This window comes from Delphinapterus leucas, chromosome 13 (genome assembly GCF_059928025.1).
Source record: "Delphinapterus leucas isolate spDelLeu-1000000601 "Yukka" chromosome 13, BTC_Dleu_Yukka2, whole genome shotgun sequence".
NCBI classification, from domain to species: Eukaryota; Metazoa; Chordata; class Mammalia; order Artiodactyla; family Monodontidae; genus Delphinapterus; species Delphinapterus leucas.
In genome coordinates, this window is record NC_143141.1 from 26,962,237 (window position 1) to 26,981,597 (window position 19,361).

The following is a 19,361-nucleotide window of genomic DNA, read 5'->3' on the forward strand; positions in this document are numbered from 1 at the left end:
CATTTAAATACTCTTTGTGTCTGCTGTTTTCACTTCAGTGTTTTCCCATAATTTAACATTTAACAGCACTAGGTGGGTTTGCTTCTAATTCTTCGTTTACATTAGATAGCATACAAATATTTTATCTGTATCACATATAAATAAAATACAAATGGGAGCAACAAATGATTGGTGGTGGTGGCTCACCTTACCTCTTGCCCACTGTTCCTGCCATCCACCTGCCTGCCAAGGCAACAGGTTGCCAGCATTGCCACACTGGGTTTCTCTGATGCTGACAGTCTACTGCCTGTGCTTTTGCTCACTAGCTGAGACTGGTCCCCTCTGCTAGGGGGCTCCTCTGGCCTAAGGAATTCAGGAGAACACTGAGGGTTCGGGTCCGCTGTGTGCTAGTGGCCTTACCTCACGCGAGCTTGCTCATGTCTGCTCCTAGACGGTGCTCATACATTCCTCAGTCTGGAGTGGCTACCTACTCACCTCTCCCCATCTGTGTTCATTACAGTTTTCAAAACCCAGCTCTGAACAGCTTCCTAAGTAAAGCATTACCCTCCATGATGACAACCAGGCCTGGTATTTCAGAGCACTCTGACAGTTCAACCACTTCCGTATGACAGCACAGACGCCTGGCAGATACCTGCTGACTGGGCGACTGGATATTTCATCGTTTGTGCTGTCTCTTCAAGCAAACCACAAAGTCCTTCAAAGATGAACCGTTTCTCTTAATTTTTATCTTATTGGTCACTAGGACTGGGCTAGGTAAACAATAAATGACTGGTGAATAAAGTAAGAGCCAACGCTTTTCTCCCTTCATAATACATATGTTTTTACGCCTTTTTCTTGCTTTTTTGCACTTGATAGGCTTGGTAACAGCTAAGCACTCTTACAGTTCTTCCTACATGCCAGTCACAGTCCTAAGGGCTTTATACATATTAACTAATTTAATCCTCAGATGAACCCTGGTGAAAGGGTACTATTAGCACTTTCATTTTCTGCACGAGGAAGTGATGGGATTAAAATTCAAATTAAATAAAAAAACTAGCTTGACCAAACATAATATCTGTATAATTGAATTCCACGATTAAAATATTTATTATGCATCAACTATGTCCTCAGCCCTATAAAAGGATATTTCCTACCCCGGAGGGGGAGAAAGAGCAAATGAGGCCCTAAACACAGGAAGATAGGCCAGACACAGAAAAACACAAAGAGAGAAAGTGGGGCCCCAATTCCTATGATCAGAACAAGTCTCTCCCAAATGGTGGGAATTGAGGGGCATTCAGAGTCACATCATTATTAAACCCGGTAACGAAGAGGGTCAGCCCTCGGTGGAAACCACAATCTCAGAGCACGTCTGTGAGCCTTTGGCAGGATGCTGCACATCTGTTCCCCCCAGAGAGAAGCACTGGGGCCAACTTTTCCTTGTCCCCCAAGTGATTCTTTGTCACTGGCCCCACTGTCTTGTACCCCAGGATTCTGGGGTAGCTGGAGTGGACGGGACAGCCCAGCTTCTCCTTACTAACTGGGGTACAACATCCCAACAAATCACACAATTGACCGGATATTAGTGTATTTAAACAAGCAGAGAAGACAGGCTTTTCGTAAGACCTATTTGTGTATCATAAAATCACAAGAATTCAACATGCTCGTCATCAGCATCGTGTTTTTTGCCAACATCTGAAACACACGCACCTTTTACGGAATGCTTGGTAAGTAGCAGAGGACCACAGCTTAGAGTGGACCTGGAGTTTCCTGAGGCATCCACGACCTCCCTGGAGACAGCTGACATCCCCAGGAACAGTCCTCAGAGCCCGGGGCCCTACTTCTATTCCAGAAGACAAGGCTCAGAGACAGACCCAATTCCTCAGTGCCCTTACCCACACCATGGCTTCAACCATCGCCTGAATGCTAACCTCATCCAAACCCGTAACTCAGAGCCCGATCTCCAATCTCTCGGCCCCTTCAAACTCAGTCGGTCCGAACAGAACTCACCACTTCTCCACACGCGTGTTCTCAGTGCCCCCCACCACCAAGGCGGAGACCTGAGCGGTCTGCATCCCCATAGCCCCCCCTCCTCAGAGGCCACTCACTCTGCAGCCTCTGCCCACCTACTCTCTCAGTACAGGCCCTTGTTATTTCTTGCCTGGCTCACAACAATGCCTTTCTTACAGGTTCCCCCGCCAGCCTTTCCTCCCCACCACAAGCCGGAATAGTCTTTCAGAAGCACAAGGTGATGACTGGTCATCACTTGCTTTAAAACCCTCAGGAGCTCACGATGTATTACCAGAGATCAAGTCAAACTCCCGACCGTGGCTCGCTGGGCCCCGCAAGATCCGGCCCCTGCCTGCCTCTCTAGCCACCTTTTGCTCATCTCCACACAGACTCCTCCCCTTTCGCTCCCCCAGAGCATGAGCCCTCTAAATAAGCACTACCCTGTCACAGCCACCAAGCTGTTGCCCAAGCTACTCCCTCTTCTCAGTATGTCTTCTTCCTACCCGACAGCCCTACCGGCCTCAGCACAAGCACCACCTCCCACAGGAAGGCTTCCACGATGCCGTCACCTCCATCTGTACGACAAAGCACCTCCACTGACACACGATACACCACACGGCATCACCATCAGTTTCCTTCAATGTCTTCTCCACTAGCCTGGAGCTCAATTCTGTGTCCACAGGCCCCGGTGCGGTGTCTGGCACACGGTGGATGTTTTCCAGATAAAAGACAGTGCCTAGAAATCCAAGCCCGCCAGGTCACGTTCCCCTTGCCCTTCCCTGACGCCCGGGAGGACTTACCTACGCAATCACAGGTGGGGAACTCGGCCTGGGCTCTCTTGGCAGGTGTGTCCAGCAGACTCTTGGTGGGTGTGTCCAGGTACTTAAGAGGTGACTCCAGGAAGCCACTGAGGGTGGGTGTGAGTGGGTTCTCGGCCTTGGTGGGTGTGGCCTCCTGGCCTCCCTCCTCTGAATGGAAGCAGGTGGTTGAGAGCACAGTCACAGCCCCTGAAGATTCGATCTTGATTTGCTTGGGAGAGCGGGTAGCAAAAGGGCTCTCGGGGGCTGGGAGACAGGTTGGCTGGTTCTCGGGGTCCTGAATGGGCACAGACTGGGGGCCAGGAAGCCCAAAGTTATCCCCAAATTCAGCCTCAAACTGCCGGATGAGCTCTTCCAGCTTGTCATCGGCAGGGGGAAGAGGGCCAGCGGAGCCTGGCTGCAGGGTTGCCATGGGGCTGGGAGACCTCATTTCCTGAGTAGGGGCCAGCAGGCTGTCCCCGGAGGGACTAGGTGCAAATAGCGCAAGAGAAGGTTCTGGGGGCAGGGGGACAGCAGAGCCCTGTGAGGCAGGAACGGGGGCAGGTGGATGTGCCTGCACGTCCTCAGAGGCTGGGGACCTCAGCCCTTCCAGGATGATTTGCCGCAGAGGTGGGAAGAGGGCCTGTGCTTCCCGTGGCCTGGACTTCTTGATGTGAATGGACTTCCGGACACTGGGCTTGATCCCGGGGCCAGCTTTGTCTGTTCCCACGAGACCTCCAGCTGGTGCCAGGGGCTTCCTTTTCTTCTCCTTGGGTGGTCTGTCGGGTGGCTGTGAGGCAGGTGAGCTGAGTGGTGCCCACCAGCCGGGAGGAGGCTCCGAGGGAGGGGGGAGGGAGGCATCGTGGGCGTGTTCCAGGAAGAGACTGCGCTTATGGTGGAGGTGCTGCTGCAGGGCCGTCTGGGCCTTCTGGTGGGAATCGGGCTCTGAGGACGGTGTGGGGGCCTCCCTTTGGAGAATGGGGGATGGGGAGGAAGAGGGTATCTCGACCTTGACCTTGGGCTTGCTGGGCAGGGCCTCGGGCCGCTTGAATACTGACTGGATGTAATCACTGGCGCTGCCCAACAACTGCTCCAGTTCAGCCATGGGATCAGGGCTTGGGCGGGGCATGGGCCAAGAGCTCCGGGGAGTTGCTGGTGGGGTGTCAGTGCCCCAGGCTTCAGGAAACTCTGTTCTAGGAGTTGCTGTAGGGAAGGCAGGGCTATCAGGAGCAAAGGATGGGTGCTCTTCAGGAGGGACCACAGGCCACGACGGAGCCCGGAGGTAGGACTGGGGAGGTCTGAAAGGGGCAGGAGGGGACAAGGCCTCAGGAAGGGGGCAAGAAGCCTGGGAGGCGGCATGAGAAGGTTGGGGGAGGGCAGAGGACAGTTGTGTGAGGGCCTCGATGGCAATGGCGGTCTGCAGGCTGATGTTTTTTTCCTTGGCGATACTCAGGGCACTCTGGGACAGGGGCAGGCCCTCCAGAGGAGGAGGTATATGAGGGACCTCAGAGCTGAGGAGTGGCCTGGTGATTGGCGCCAGAAGACCAGCCTCACCAGCAGGCAGAGTCCCTGGGAGCCTGGGCCGTTCCTCCCCTCCCTCCACAACCACAGACTTGATCTTCCCCTCCAGCCACTCGAGGTAGTCAGGGCATTCTGGGCCATCGCAGTTGCAGTTGGGTGGTTTCATGCCATGCCGAGCGAGGGCCAGGGCCGTCTGCAGCGTGTCAAGGTCTTCGCTGCCAGCAGAGCAGCTCTCGGGCCCTGACCGGGGTCCCCTGCTGTTGTTCCCAGCTTCGCGACTCATCTCACGGTTGAAGGTTTCATAGAGCCGGGTGCTAAGGGCTCCATACGAGGACACAGCTTCGGCCACAGCCGAAAAGGCCACCAGATCGTGGGCATCTTCCAGGCGAGCAGTATGAGCTGGTCCTGGGGTCACGTCCCAGTTGGGCTTCTGCTCTGCTCGCCAAGGACCCCCAGTGCCCAGCAAACTGGGTCCAGCAGGTTCTCTAGCACCATTGACTGGCGCCCCTGAGGCGCTTAGCTGCCGTGAGTCCCCATCGTACACTGGCCCTGAGTCCATCTGACCTGGAACAGGTCCATCAACTGGGCTGAGCTCTGAGCCTGTCTGAAGAGAGAGAGAGGAGGAGGAACAAAAGGGGAAAAGATGAGCCACAGTATTTGAAAAGCACTGTCCTGCACCACACCACTCAGAGGCACAACTAACCCTGCCTTCCTTGCAAACCCTCCCTGTCTCTGATAGAGCTTGAACCTCAGCTCATCTTCTCACACCTCATTTCTCAGCTGGCTGCACTGCAGAAACAGAGAGCGGGTCTTTAAGAGATCCTAACGCAGAATTCTGAATGTTGCTCAGACCCTTTTTGAGCCTCATATTGATCACACCGATGAAACTCCCCTGAAACCAGGCATTTGTTGAGGACACACAAAGAGGTCTTTAACTCACGATGACCAAAGTGACACCAGAACCTTTGTTTTTTGTCAGGAGGAAAAGAAAGCTAACTAAGCATCCGTGTAACAATGCACCAGAAGCGCGAAGTCTGTGTGTGAACGGGCGGGGAAGGAGCAGCTTTGACTAACGAATTCAGCCTGCACAAGGAATCAGTCATGGCTTCTCAGGGGAAGGGACCCACAGTTCTTTTCTCTGCCCATTACTGTCCTCGCTTAAGCTCAGGCTGAACTCAGACAGCTGACAAGACAACATTCCCACCCCAGCCCTAGGCCTGAGGAAACTCTGATCATCCAATACAGTGTGTGTTTAGCCCCACGCCAAGCCAGTCACGCCAATGACAAGTGAGGTGCTGCTTGGAAGAAGATCCAAGCTTCCCAGGAACCACCATTATTCATCTAATGTCCACCCAAAGCACACTGAAGGGGGAGAGCACAAGAGGAAGTGGGCCCAGAGTCCAGTCCAGCAAGTTAAAAGGTAATACGAGGTAGATCTGAGTTTGCAAGAATTCATCCCACCGGAAAGGAAAGCTCTTCCTTACAGTAGAATGCCAATGAAAAACATAGAAGGATTTAGAAACTCATCAGTGGATGCTACGAATAGCAGGCGAAAGCTTGAGGAAGCACAGGATATATACATGGCCTCAAAACATCTCTTCAGGGCTTCCCTGGTGGCACAGTGGTTGAGAGTCCGCCTGCCGATGCAGGGGACGGGTTCGTGCCCCGGTCCGGGAGGATCACACATGCCGTGGAGCGGCTGGGCCCGTGAGCCATGGCCGCTGAGCCTGCGCATCCGGAGCCTGTGCTCCGCAACGGGGGAGGCCACAACAGTGAGAGGTCCGCGTACCGCAAAAAAACAACAACAACAAAAAAACAACACGAAAAACATCTCTTCAAAAATAACTTAAATACAATAGCAACTTTATAGTGGAGAAATAAATCTGGCTGACACCACCTTTACCAAATGATCAAAGTTATCATCATCACCAATATTGGGAACAAACCAACATCATGTGTCTCTTGATATGATAACATTGAGAAGGAGAATATAACATCACTCACACAGACGTGCAGCCAGAACACATAACCTTAAATCTAATCATAGGAAACGTCAGATAAACTGAAACTAAAGGGTATGCTAGAAAACACCTGGATTGTTCTCTCAAAAATTTCAAAGACAAGAAAAACAAACATCTCTCCCAGCGGACACAAGACTAAAGAGACAGCAAAATGCATGCTCATGGGTTAGATCTTGGAGTGGGGGGAAATAGCTATAAAGTACATCATTGGGACAACTGATGAAATTTGAATATGGATGTGGATAAGATCATATCATATCAATCTCTGTGTTCTGGACATGGATGACTATACTATGGCTATGTAAAAGAATGTCCTTGTCCTTAGAACACATACACTGAAGCATTTAAGGATAAAGGGTATCTCCAGCTTAATCTCAAATGGTTCAGAAAAAAAGTATATGCATATATAAAAATATATTCACATAGAGAAAATGATAAAGCAAATACGGCAAAATGTAAACAATTTGGGTATACAGGAGTCCCAGGTACTCTTCTTTAACCTTTTCTATAAGTTTTTAAAATTCTATCAAAATAAAAAGTTAAAAGAGAAATTAGGGGACTTCCCTGGTGGCGCAGTGGTTAAGAATACGCCTGCCAATGCAGCAGACGTGGGTTCGATCCCTGGTCCGGAAAGATCCCACATGCAGCGGAGCAACTAAGCCCATGCGCCACAACTACTGAGCCTGCGCTCTAGAGCCTGCGAGCCACAACTACTGAAGCCCGCGCGCCTAGAGCCCACGCTCCGCAACAAGAGAAGCCACTGCGATGAGAAGCCCGTGCACCGCAACGAAGAGTAGCCCCCACTGGCCACAACTAGAGAAAGCTCGCGTGCAGCAACAAAGACTCAACGCAGCCAAAAATAAATAAACAAAACAAATAAATTTTTAAAAAAGACCTGTAAAAAAGAAATTAGTCCCTCAGGTAGAACATACAGTACATTAAACAGATGGTTAAATGATACTAGTCCCCAGATTGTCAAACGTGGCCATCATGGGCTCCAAAGCGGTAGCGGGGAGCTGGGATTTGGGACAGGCCTCTGGGAGATGAGCAGAGGCCCCAGCCTTTGGTTCCCATCTCATTCTCATCACTGCCCCAATTCTGGCCACTAAGGACCCTCATGCTTCTCCAACATGCTTTTCTGAGCTTTGCACATGCAGTTCTCACTGCCTGGAATGCACTTCCCAGCTTCTGTGAGGTCTCTTTGGCTTATCCCCTCAAGCATCAGCTCAATGTCACCTCCTCTCTGACCTGGTTCGCAGATTGACCGATGCTCCTTCCCCTAGGCTCCCACGGCACCTTAAACATGCCTCTATTAGCACTTATCACCTGCCAAGCAGCTGCCTCCCCCCACCAGATGGTAGTTCCTTCAAGACAAGAGCCCAGTCGTAATGACTTCTGTGCCTCCCGCCCAGTCCACCGTCCGTCTGCCCCACAGGCCATGGAATACGCCAGCCTCTCCCTGACGCTGGTGGAAGACTACTATCTTTCAGAGCTAGAAACTAGGAACAAATACCTTTCCTCCAGGAATGTGGCTGATCACCCAGTTCTCCCTTCCTTCCTTCTTCGAAACCTAAACTAACGTGGCTGCAAAGGCTACAAAATCTGAAGTGATCAAATTTTACATGTTTACATGTTTATGTATAAAAGACAGAAGACGCATGCATAAACAAGAAGAAACACGAGAGAGTAGCATGGATTTACAAAAACAGTGTCAGGAAGACTAATGCTGCATGAGCTGAGGCTTCCCCAAATGGTCAAGACAACTAAAAGGATTTTTTTTTTTTTTCCTGCGGTACGCGGGCCTCTCACTGTTGCGGCCTCTCCCGTTACGGAGCACAGGCTCCGGACGCCCAGGCTCAGCGGCCACGGCTCACGGGCCCAGCCGCTCCGCGGCATGTGGGATCTTCCCGAATCGGGGCACGAACCCGTGTCCCCTGCATCGGCAGGCGGACTCTCAACCACTGTGCCACCAGGGAAGCCCTAAAAGGATTTTTAAAAGTTATTTTTGGTGTGTGAGTAAGAAGAACGAGGAAGGGCTAGGCCCGCTCTTGTGCCTGTGAATTCCCTGGGAAGGAAAATGCTCTTCAGACCAAAGAGAAAAGAAAAGGAAGAGTAGATACAGATAAGAGGAAAGTGAAACCAAGCCGGGTGGGAGACTTTAAGAAACTCTAAATTCCAGTTTTCCCAGCCAAGGGATCCCACTGACACATTCCTCACACCCGCCAGTGATCCTGGAAGAAACTTGCCATCAGGAGAAGGTGCCAACAACAGGTGAGAAAAGAGCAAGTGTCATCCCCAACTTTCAGAACACTGGGTGAGTTCAGTCCGTGTAAGAGTCCTGAGTGGGTAACTAAAGGGACCTCAAGGAGTCAGGTTCAATGAAGGCCATCAACCCATCAACACGCAACTAATCTTAGTGCTTTGTGTTGTGTGGTCACTGGACCAGGAGATAAGGAGGTCACAAACTCAAGGGCTGCAGGTCAAATCTGCCACAAAACAAATCTGTTTTGTTTGGCTTTTATGTTTGTTTTGCCAATGTTAAAAAAAAAAATCAAACCTCCCATGAAACCCAGATTTTCTTGAAGGTCCACACTCCTGCCTGGCAACCTCGCCTACAACTGAGCACTGACTACCGCTCCAGCTCACCCCCAGCCACATCATTTGCACTGCCTTCTTGAAACCCAGGCCAGGAGTCAGGGATTATTTATTAATTGCCTGAATTAATTATCACTTCATTCATCTGTATTCCTTGCCAAGGCCCTGGGTTTGCGAATCAGGTTGCAGACACTGAAGTTCCACAAGGCTGGCTGTGACCCCTTTGAGGGACAGCTATGGAAAATGACAGGCTGAATGGGCTGGCTCACCAATGGCTGAATGGCCATGCCCCGCTCAAAGTAAGAGTGGTGTATCGACTGCGGGGGGGGGGGGGGCGGTCTGTAGTGGCCTGCCACAGGGCTCTGTCCTCGGAACTGTCCTGCTCAACAGATTTATTAATAATGAGAGTGAAGGTACACTTATTAAATAGAGAGATGTTGAAAACAGGAGGGATAAAACTATGTTAAGTGATAGGACCAGGTGCCAAAAGGTCAACAGGCAGGAGAGAAAAAGATCTAACAGGGTAAATAGGGTCCTAAGCCACATCTGTGCAAATTAAAGATGGAAGAAGCACATAACAATGGCAGCAGTGCACATGAAAATGTCTTAGAAATCAGGAGGGATAAAAGACTTACTGATGGGGGACTTCCCTGGTGGCACGGTGGTTAAGAATCCGCCTGCCAAGGCAGGGGACACGGGTTCGAGCCCTGGTCCGGGAAGATCCCACATGCCGCGGAGCAACTAAGCCCGTGCACCACAACTGCTGAGCCTGTGCTCTGGAGTCCGCGTGCCACAGCTACCGAAGCCTGCGTGCCTAGAGGCCCGTGCTCCGCAACGAGAAGCCACCACAATGAGAAGTCTGCGCACTGCAACAAAGAGTAGCCCCTGCTCACCGCAACTAGAAAAAGCCCACGTGTAGCAACGAAGACCCAACACAGCCAGAAATTAAAAAAAAAAAACACGACTTACTGATGGTATACTCAACATGATGTGATCTGGCAGCTTCAAAAGGTCTTATTACTCAAGGTTTCTTCAAACTTTTTTTTACTACAAACCACAGTAAGAAATACATTTTACACTGTGATCCATTATATCCTTATATATATGACAAGTTTGTAAAATAGTATTTCCCCTTACTAGATACACAAATCCCTCCCTCCCTCTTTCTTGCAGGTTGCAACAATTTAAGTTGATTTCACAGTCTACTAACAGGTCCCAACCCATTTGCAGTTGGACACACACAGATAGGAACTGACCGGAACAGGAGAGCAGCACAGGCAGCAACAGCCCTGCTCTGCCTGGCCAGCCCCTACCTGAACACAGGCTTCCCTCTGGCGAGAAAGGAAGCAGGACAGTTCAAAACCGTAAGAGGAACAGGTCCCTTTTGGTTCTGAAGAAGACAAAACTCAAGAAGACCTTTAAACATCGGAGGGCCTATCATTTGGGGAAAAAATTAAACTTGTTTCAAGTGGCCCCAAGAAGTGGAAGAAGAGAAGACTTAGGCTCAATTTAGGAAAAGTTTTAATACTGAGAGATACTAAAAAATACACTGAAATCCTGTCCCCCTAACAAGCAGGGGGTATTGAAAAGGAAACCGAGCAGTTATTTGACGATTACTGGCAAGGCGCAGGACGACGCTGGCGGAGGATGGAGGCTAGTCTAGGTGCTTGCAAAGTCCCAGCTAGACATGCCCCAACCCTAAAGCCCTCCACACTTTATATCCCTTACTTCTCACTCCCCTCTGGGCTGCAGCAAGCACCGCTCTGAGGGTGCTCCTTGAAGTTTGGTCTCCAGCTGCCTCTAGCCCCTGGAACACGCTACAGGCCCACTGAGAGCAGCCTGGATAAAACAGACCAAACTCCCCATCCCACCTCCAACAGCTCCGTCCCCGACTCCTATTCCCACGAGAGTCCCCAACCCCGACATCCTCCACGTCCTTCTAATGTGACCAGTCACCAGGTCCAAACAATTCTAAACGTGAGTGCCTCTCTGTTCTATCTCCTCCCTTTCCCTTCCTGCCCTCCTAATTGGGACCTTGGTGTACGTATACACTTTTTAATTGTCCAACTTGACAGGAGCTCCCCAGCCCCCTACAGTCTTTTCTCCACCCTACGATCTGCTGTGGATCACATCCCTCCCTCGAGACTCCCAGCGCCAACTTCACAACACTTCCTCATACGCCACCCTTGCTCAGCCTTCAGAATTTAATAAGAGTGCCATCTGCACGCACCCACTACTTGGCAGGTGTGGCAGAGTTTACTTTCCAAAGATGGACACCACAACCCCTCCACCCACATGCACTTCTCCCACGGAGAGGTGGGGTCTACGTTCCCTCCCTTTAAATCAGGGTGAGCTCGTCACAATGGTCAAAGTGCCATTGTCATGATTTTCAAAGCTAGATCATAAAAGATAATACAGCTTCTGCCTGATTCTTGGGGACACCCACTCTTGGCGCCCAGCTACCACACTGTGAGGAAACACAGGCCATGTGGAAAGGCCACGTGAAGGTGTCCGCGGACCTTTTCAGCTGAGGTGCCAGGCAACAGTGGGCATCAACCTGCCAAAACAAGTGAGTGAAGGAGCTCTGCAAGGATTCCAGCCCAGCTGCCCAGTTACCTCTAGCTTTTGAGACTTCCCAGCTGAGGCCCTACACATCAAGGAGCTGACACCAGCTACCCACACTATTTCCTTCCTGACTTCCAGGGCCAAAGACTCAATGAACATAATAAAATGATAGCTGTTTCATGCCACTGAATTTTGTGGTGGTTTCTTACCCTACAACAGACCAGACTGTATATTTCAGGAGCATCAAGAAGTTTATAAAGCAAAAGGCAAGAGACAGACCCATAAACAAACAAATGCCTGGAGCATACTGGTGCCAGGAGAGCAGTCTATCCAGGGCCTGGGGCACAGGGGCCACTTCTCTCTGGGAAGGTGGACGTGTCTGTCAAGAAAGGTTTCACTTTGAAGAAACCTTCAGGATGAGCCTTGGAAGATGGGTAGGTGTTTTGGAGGAGGCGAAGGAGGAGGAATTCTAGATGGAGGGACTCACATAGGCAAAGGCACAGAATCATGAGAAGGCCCGGTAGGCCAGGGGAAGGGTGAGCTGCTGGGCACATCCTGAGCGTGAAGCGTGGGGAGGGCAGATGTGTGGCTCATAGCATGAACACACAGGAGCAAATTTACGTTTCAGGAGGGGCGCTCAAATGACTTCACAGAGCACTGACTGCAGACTTCAAGGCTGGTGGCGTGAAGGCCAGTTAGGAGACTAATGCCGCTGTCCAGATCAGTGATACTAAGGGCCTGAGCTAAGGGCCTGAACTAAAACAACATCAGAGAGATGGGAATGAAGTGTGATTATGGAAGCAAATGATTAGATGTAGGGGGTGAGACAAGGAACAAAATCAACCCCCTCCTGATAAAGTCCTCCTGGACCACTCCTGCTCACCACAGGTCTGAACCAGATCCCACACAGTCACCAGATACAGCCACCTTCTGCTGGGGAAACTTTTCTAAGAGAGGATGACCAGTTACACTATAAAAACTCCTAAAGGACAAGGCTTCCATCACATCTTCAGAATCTGACACAGTGCTCAGTATGTGTTCAAAATGGTCTGCTGCTTCTTCCTCTGGGGACCTACTGGTACAAGCCTCTTCCCCCCTGGACGGTGAGAGGCTGCCAGCTGAAGCTCTGGGCAGAGTTTGCAGTCCTCCTCTGCTAAGGCGCCTGTCACGGTGCACACACGTAGAGGTCTGCAAAGCTGCCAACGCCATCAGCAACTGATCTTGAACGCCCTGCACCCCCATCTGCCTCCACAGAGAGGCCCACCAAAGGTGTCGGTGCTGCCCCTTCTCAGAGCCCCCTTCCAGGCACAGAACCCCACCCTGCCCTCACTGGGACCCGCACACTCAGTCTTCCCAGGTCTCTTCTCTGCTTTCACTAGGAAAGCTCCAGCCCATCCCAGGCTTGGCGTGGACAGGCTGCGGGTATGCTCCCCTCACCAAGCAGTGGGCTGCAGGGGTTTGTCACTGGAAGACAGGCAGAGTAGATGCCCTTCTACAGCCAAGAGACCTAACCCCTCACCTACTTCATGAAGGACTGGCATGTATGTACAGCACCGCCACCTGCAGAAGACTCCAGGTCTTCCTCCAGGGGCCCAGGAACCCTTCTGGAATTCGTCCCTGTACCCTGCTTGGTCAGGACTCCCAAGGTCCCACATCCCTCCTCCTCTACAGGCTGCTCCTTTCTAAGCTCCCCATCCCCACAGCTGGTCCCTCAGACAATCTGCAGGTACCCAACAACAGCGACAGCCTGCCTCCCCACCCCAGGGGCTCCAGAGCCCCCTGGATGTCAGGCAAGGCTGAAGAAGTGTGGAACTCCACCCCCAAACACCTCATTTTATCCATAACACAATGAGAGGCGTGGAACTGACACCAGGTTTTCCGAGTCTTTCCTGACTCTCAGAATGCCAACACATGAAACCAGATCAGCAATCCTCTGTGAAAGGGAAATGGAAGGAAGGCCGGAAGATAAAGGCTACTACTGTGAGAGATCAAAGTCCTCATTCACCATCCTTCTTAGGGCCTCTGGGAAAGGGGATATTAGAAGAGGCAGAGTCCCAGGGTCTGTCCTGCTGTTCAGCAGTTATACACGGCGTTGGAAGAAACATGTCCAAGAAGGTGTTTTTAGCCAGGATGAATAAGCCTGCAGGCAGGCTCCACAAAGGCCAGTGGCCAGGAGGCAGGGCCAATCTGCGGCACATCCTCTACAGAGGAATCTCCAAGAATGGATTCTCATGGGACTCCAGGATAAGAGTGGCTGCTCCCCAGCCGGCTGGCCAGCAAATCCCAACCCCGCACTTTCCCAGCTGCCCGCACCACCACCTCAGCTCCTCTGCTACTCCAGCAGCTGTTCAACGGCTGCTTTCCAGCTCCATCCTTTTCCCCAGCCCTAGAGTTCAGCAGCCACCTCCGCATAAAACCAATTCCTTCCTTCCCTCCCCGAAATGGATGGCCCCACTCCGCCCCCCAGTAGCACAGGGGTTGTATTTATGGCATTTTCTGTCTAGAGTTGATCAATTATTCATCTCTTCAGAGAATTCTCCCCTCCTGGGATTTATTGATGATACAAATCTATAAGTAGGGAAAGAGACCTTTTCAGGGGAACCCTTTCAGAGGATGCACACATCTGCTTGTTTTTGCAGGAGTGAATGTGAGAGAGTGTGTGTGAGTGTGAGGGTGTGTGTGTGTGTGTGAGCACACACATTGGCTAACCCAGTCCCTTGTCTACACTCTCCACATCTGAGCTCTCTCTGTAGAAGGCAAATCTCAGAAAGTTATACCTAACTTCTAGAGACTGTCATGTGTAGCAGTGGGTGTCCTTGTGTGAGTGGCAGGAGGTAATGTTTCATGTGCTTACTACGTACATACCAATAACATATTTTAAAATCTAACTTTTTTCCTACTACAGAATGAACAGATACAGCAAAGCTCTCAATGGTTGGGGTGATGCTCAGGAAGGAGCTGAAGCAAGGCCTAATTCCCTGAGGTCATCGTATCTGGCAGAAGCACAGGACTGTCATTGTTCATGCCCCCGATCTAAGAGTAATTAATGTGGTTTCGGGGAAGAAAGGAGAAGAAGAGAAGCGACTCGGAAAAGTCTCTACGTAACCACGATGCAGTATTCTTATGACAGGCCGAGTATCATGCTAATCACGGCATACTCAATTACCCTCCTCCGGTCATCATAAACTCCTAGAAGGCAGAGGCTCACCTCCACAGGTGAGGACACAGTATCAGATAGCAATCCAAAGGAGCACACATTTTTAAGCGCTCTCAATCTCACTTAAGGAAATGCAAACAAAATAAATAAGACAGCAGAAGAAATATTAAAATTATATGTGCCAAGGATTTTCCCTGAAGCATTCATAGTAAAGAATTACAAATAACCTAAGTGCCCCAACAATAGGTGAATGGTTTTAAAATGTTTCTTTCCATGAAAAGAGAATGCGGAATAAACGTAAGTAAAAAAATACTCAACTTCATTAGTAAACAGAAATATAAAATAAGACAGCTGTGAGAGTCCATTTTATATCCATTACAGAGAATTTAAGAGCAAGTATGTTTAGTGGAAATCTTGCCGCCACCACTTACTAGCTGTGTGACCTTGAACAAGTTAATTAACCTCTCTGTTCTTCATTTTTTAATCTGTATATCTGGGGTTAAAAGTTGACCTCTCTATGCCTCTGTTTCCTCATCTGTAAATCGAGGATTAATAACAGTACCTAACTTCACAGGTGGTCATGAGGATTAAACAAATTAACATATGAAGAACACTTACAGGTACAAGCACCAAGAAAGGGTATTTTAGTTTGATACCAAGTGCTAGTGGGATTTAGCAGGAACTTTTTCTTATGAACCACTGGCAGAGGGCAAAACGACCATTTTGGAAAGGTCTGTGGTGCTATCTTTTAATGGTAAACATGCACATACCCTATGATTCTAGTCCTAGAGACACGCTGCATATGTGCATCAGGAAATGTGTACACAAATGTTCATAGCAGCATTACTCATAAAAACCAAACTGTGGAAATATTCTAAGTGCTTACCAACCACAGAATGGACAATGGAATATTATACAGCAGTGCAAATGAATGAACCATAGGAACATGAATGAATCTCAGAAACTACACTGAGTAAAAAAAAAGCAAGCCTCAAAAGACTGTATATAGTTGACCAATTCTAAACAGCTCAAAAAAAAGAAGCATATATAAAAGTATTGTGTAAGAATACAAACACATGTAATTAAAACTTTTTTTAAAAGCAAGGGAATGATAAACACAAAAGTCAAGGTAGTGGTTGCCTCTGGAGGTGAAGAAGGGGGGCAGGGTTGGGGAAACATCCAGGGAGTTTCAGTGATGTTAGCAACATCCTAGCTGTTAATGTAGGTAGGGAGTTTACATGTGTTTATTATTATGCTTTATATTGTAGTATGTTTAACATATATGAAACACTACGTCAAGTATATGTTTCAAATAATACATAAGAAAAATTATAATATTCCATCAGTAGATATATGACTATTTAAAATGATAAAGAATGAAAACACAGGGAAATGTCTTCAATAAAAAAAAGAAACTCAAGAATGTACTTATAAATAGATGCTTTCTGATGCTTTTTACGACAGGGGAAGTGTTTACACTACTTGAAGTGGAAAAAAAAACAGGATTTGAATTATTGCCCAATTTAAGAATCCAAGTCTGTTAACAATGCATGTCTGTGCACACAAACAAAACAACAGGAGGAATTATGCAGAAATGTTAACAGTGCTCATCTCTGGGTAGCAGAGAATGGGTACATTCTCGTGTTCACAGTCTCCAGAATTTATTGTAGGCATTACATTGTTATTTAGGGGGGAACGCTTAAGAATAGAGTACCTACAACACACCTGAAAACCCTGCACAAACTATGCGGGCCTCTGAACAAAAACTGGAGCCTCACGGAGAGGAATTCGTGGGTGCATTTTCTTCTTGCTATTTCTGTTGCCACACACACACACACACACACACACACACACACACAGAGAGAGAGAGAGAGAGAGAGAGAGAGAGAGAGAGAGAGAGAGAGAGCGCTGAGCAGCCCTCTGGGAGGGAGACTGGGTCTGGCTGAGGCAGGGTGCCAAGCCTGAGATTCCCCACCCATGAGAAGTCCTCTGTAAGTCACTGTGCCCAGCACAGCCCTACCAGGCCGACCCCTGCAGCAACCCCTCACCCCCCAAGCAGCTTGCTCCTCCCCACAGCGACCCCGGCAGGGGCGGGGTGAAGCCGAGCCCAGCCGGCTCTCCAGACGGAAGCCCCTGCCTCAAGCGGCAGCCCAGCACGAGGCCAGCGGGAGGAAATGGAGCCGACCACATCTGAGGCCTGGCGAAAGGAGCGGCAGCCGCCTCGGAGGCCGCCAGCGCACGAGAACCAGAGAACCAGAGAACCAGAGAACCAGAGAACCAGGTCAGGATGCAGAGGCGGCCCCTCAGCCAGACAGCGAGACAGCCTGTCTTCCCCAGCACACACACACACCACACACCCTGCACACACACAGCGCCACAGCCACCGAGACCATCGCCCAAGCCACGCAGTGCGTGTCCCACAGCCAGAAAAGCCCCCATCAGTCCCCACCCAGGCCGCGCAAGCCCCCGGCTCCACCCACCCAGCTGCTCGTACTCAGTTCTTACCACCCACCTCCTACCCCCAAAGTCTGAAAAGCTAAGGAAGTGAGAAACTTGGCCAACATCACAGTCCACTGACAGAGAGCCAATCCTTGACTAACAGCTCCATGCACTCTCCCTAAAGGTGCCCCAAACCCCACAAAACCTACTGGCAGTTCCGGTGTGTCAAAAGGACCAGCGCTAGAGGACGGTGATGAGAGCACAGCTAACAGTTCTGAGCGCTGGGTGCTATCCTCTGCATTAAGCAAGCACTTTCATGTTTAAACAGAACCTTTTCAAGTCTTCCAACAACCCAGCCCCCATTTTAGTGGATGAGCAACTGAGGCATGGAGAGGTTAACTAACATGCTCCAAAGGCTGGAAATGGGTGAGTGGCAAAGGCTAAATCTAACATGGGGCCGATAGTGGATGCCCATGGCCTCCTAGCTACCAGGGTTCTAGTCTTTCAGAGAATGAGTTCCCACATTTGCAGGAGAGTCTCAATAACTATGGATTTCAGCCTCCTACTTGAACCCCTGTTGAGTGAGTTTGCCCTCATCCATTCCTTTCTCAAAGACTCGAGAGGACTTAAGTTTTTCTCACTCAGAGAAATGAATCTTTAAGCCAACACCCAAAAATCTGTAGGAAAAGTAACTTTTGACAGAGGAGGCTGGTGGAAGCCAGTCGTAAGACAGTCTTCACATAGTGGGCTAGGAAATGGAAAAAGGGGGAAGCTGACATTTAGGGAAGCCAGAAGGCAGGAAATTGGGGAGTGCAAACAAGTTCTATTTATCCTAAACCCCTGGAAAAAAAATCACACAATACATCTCAGTGTAAAGTCTTGTTATCTGCAGTCACTGCAGGTCTGTTAGCCCAGATAACTGAAAGATGCCAGTAACCTGGGTTCTTGTACATGTTCATCTGAAAGTCCTGTCTTCCATGTTGGGAAAAAAGGGAAACAGGAACCTCAGCCTTTCCTCGTCCATTTTCTCCTTCCTGAGGTCAGGGGTGATGAGGAAGTCAGTAGGAATCCCCCTCCCTCTCTGTGGCAGACCCCCATTCTCCCACCCACCCCCACACCTCCTTCCCTAGGTTTTTGTGACGCTGCTGGATCCTGGTCCTCCTTTGTCCCCTCCACAGAGCTGCTCTCCACCCTTGCGCACTCACCCTCTCAGCCCTCCTGGAAACCTCACCTACACCCAAGGTTCCACTGCTCAGCCTGCACCAATAACCCAAAAGCTTCCTTTCTCCTGGACTGTTCCTCAAGCTCCTGCCCTGCTCTCCAACCAGCACATGTTTCCACTTGGGTGCAACTTAAGTCCAACACACTTAAAACCTAATCCAGCACCTGTCCCCCTTTTCCAGCAACTCTTCCTCTGGACTTTCCTTTCTTAAAATTCATGTAAAGAGTCATTCTCTTGGGTAACCTGGCTCAAACCTTCCGTCACCTTTGAAGTCCTCCCCTTTGTTTCCCTATGCAAGCAGACCCTAGTCCTGTCAACTGCTCCTCTGGACAGTATTGCAGATCTGCCTTCTCTCAGTTCTCTCCTTACTTATCTCTCACAGGGACAATCAATCGTAGGAGGCTCCTTGACTGGCCAACCCACCTCTGCTTTTGCCCCAGCACATCACCCTCAGAATCATATTCAATCCACTGAACCTTGAGCCCACATCCCCCAACTCCCAGGCCAGGGTGCCCACTAATTCACTACTTCAATCTTCTCTTTTGATATGACAGAAATAAACGAGTACATAAGCAAATAAATAGACAGATAAATGTATCAAGGGCAATAAAGACCTTTGCATCTCATAGTGCTGCTCCTGGGAACTTAAGTTTATAAATTTGCACTTCAAAAAATATTTTCTATACTTTAGTGAAAACTGAAAACTCAGGATGAGGGGAACAGTCTAGTAAATTATGATACAACTCAGTGGAATATTATACACTCGTGAAAACCCAAAAATTATGAACACCAGGGAAAATATCGGGTGCACCATACTGTATGGACTATGTAAAACCATGCATGCAAATGATAAAAGAGGGAAAGTAGGGTTTTTAAAGTGAAAATAGCTATAGTAGCCCCAAAGAATTATGAAATTTCACCTGCAGATGCTATCAGCACATTTTAACAATCATACATTTCATATATGAATATATAAAATTATGCATTCATTTATTTATCCCTCCAACAAATATGTACTGAGCACTTACTATCTGAGTGTCAGTTTTAGGCACTGCGGA

At 49.4% G+C, this 19,361-nt stretch overlaps 1 protein-coding gene across 11 annotated transcripts in view; it reads right to left on the reverse strand.

Annotated features, from left to right (window-relative positions):
- TET3 (tet methylcytosine dioxygenase 3) overlaps positions 1 to 19,361 on the reverse strand; it is a 109,267-nt gene that overhangs the window by 49,960 nt on the left and 39,946 nt on the right. For 10 of the 11 annotated variants that reach the window (XM_089922949.1, XM_089922950.1, XM_022563105.3 and 7 more), the window contains one exon: positions 2,787 to 4,908. In XM_089922949.1, the coding sequence (XP_089779075.1) occupies positions 2,787 to 4,908 (2,122 nt within the window). Of the gene's footprint in view, positions 1 to 2,786; positions 4,909 to 9,889; positions 10,054 to 19,361 lie in introns of those variants that run through there. The other variant, XM_089922952.1, reaches the window with a different exon arrangement.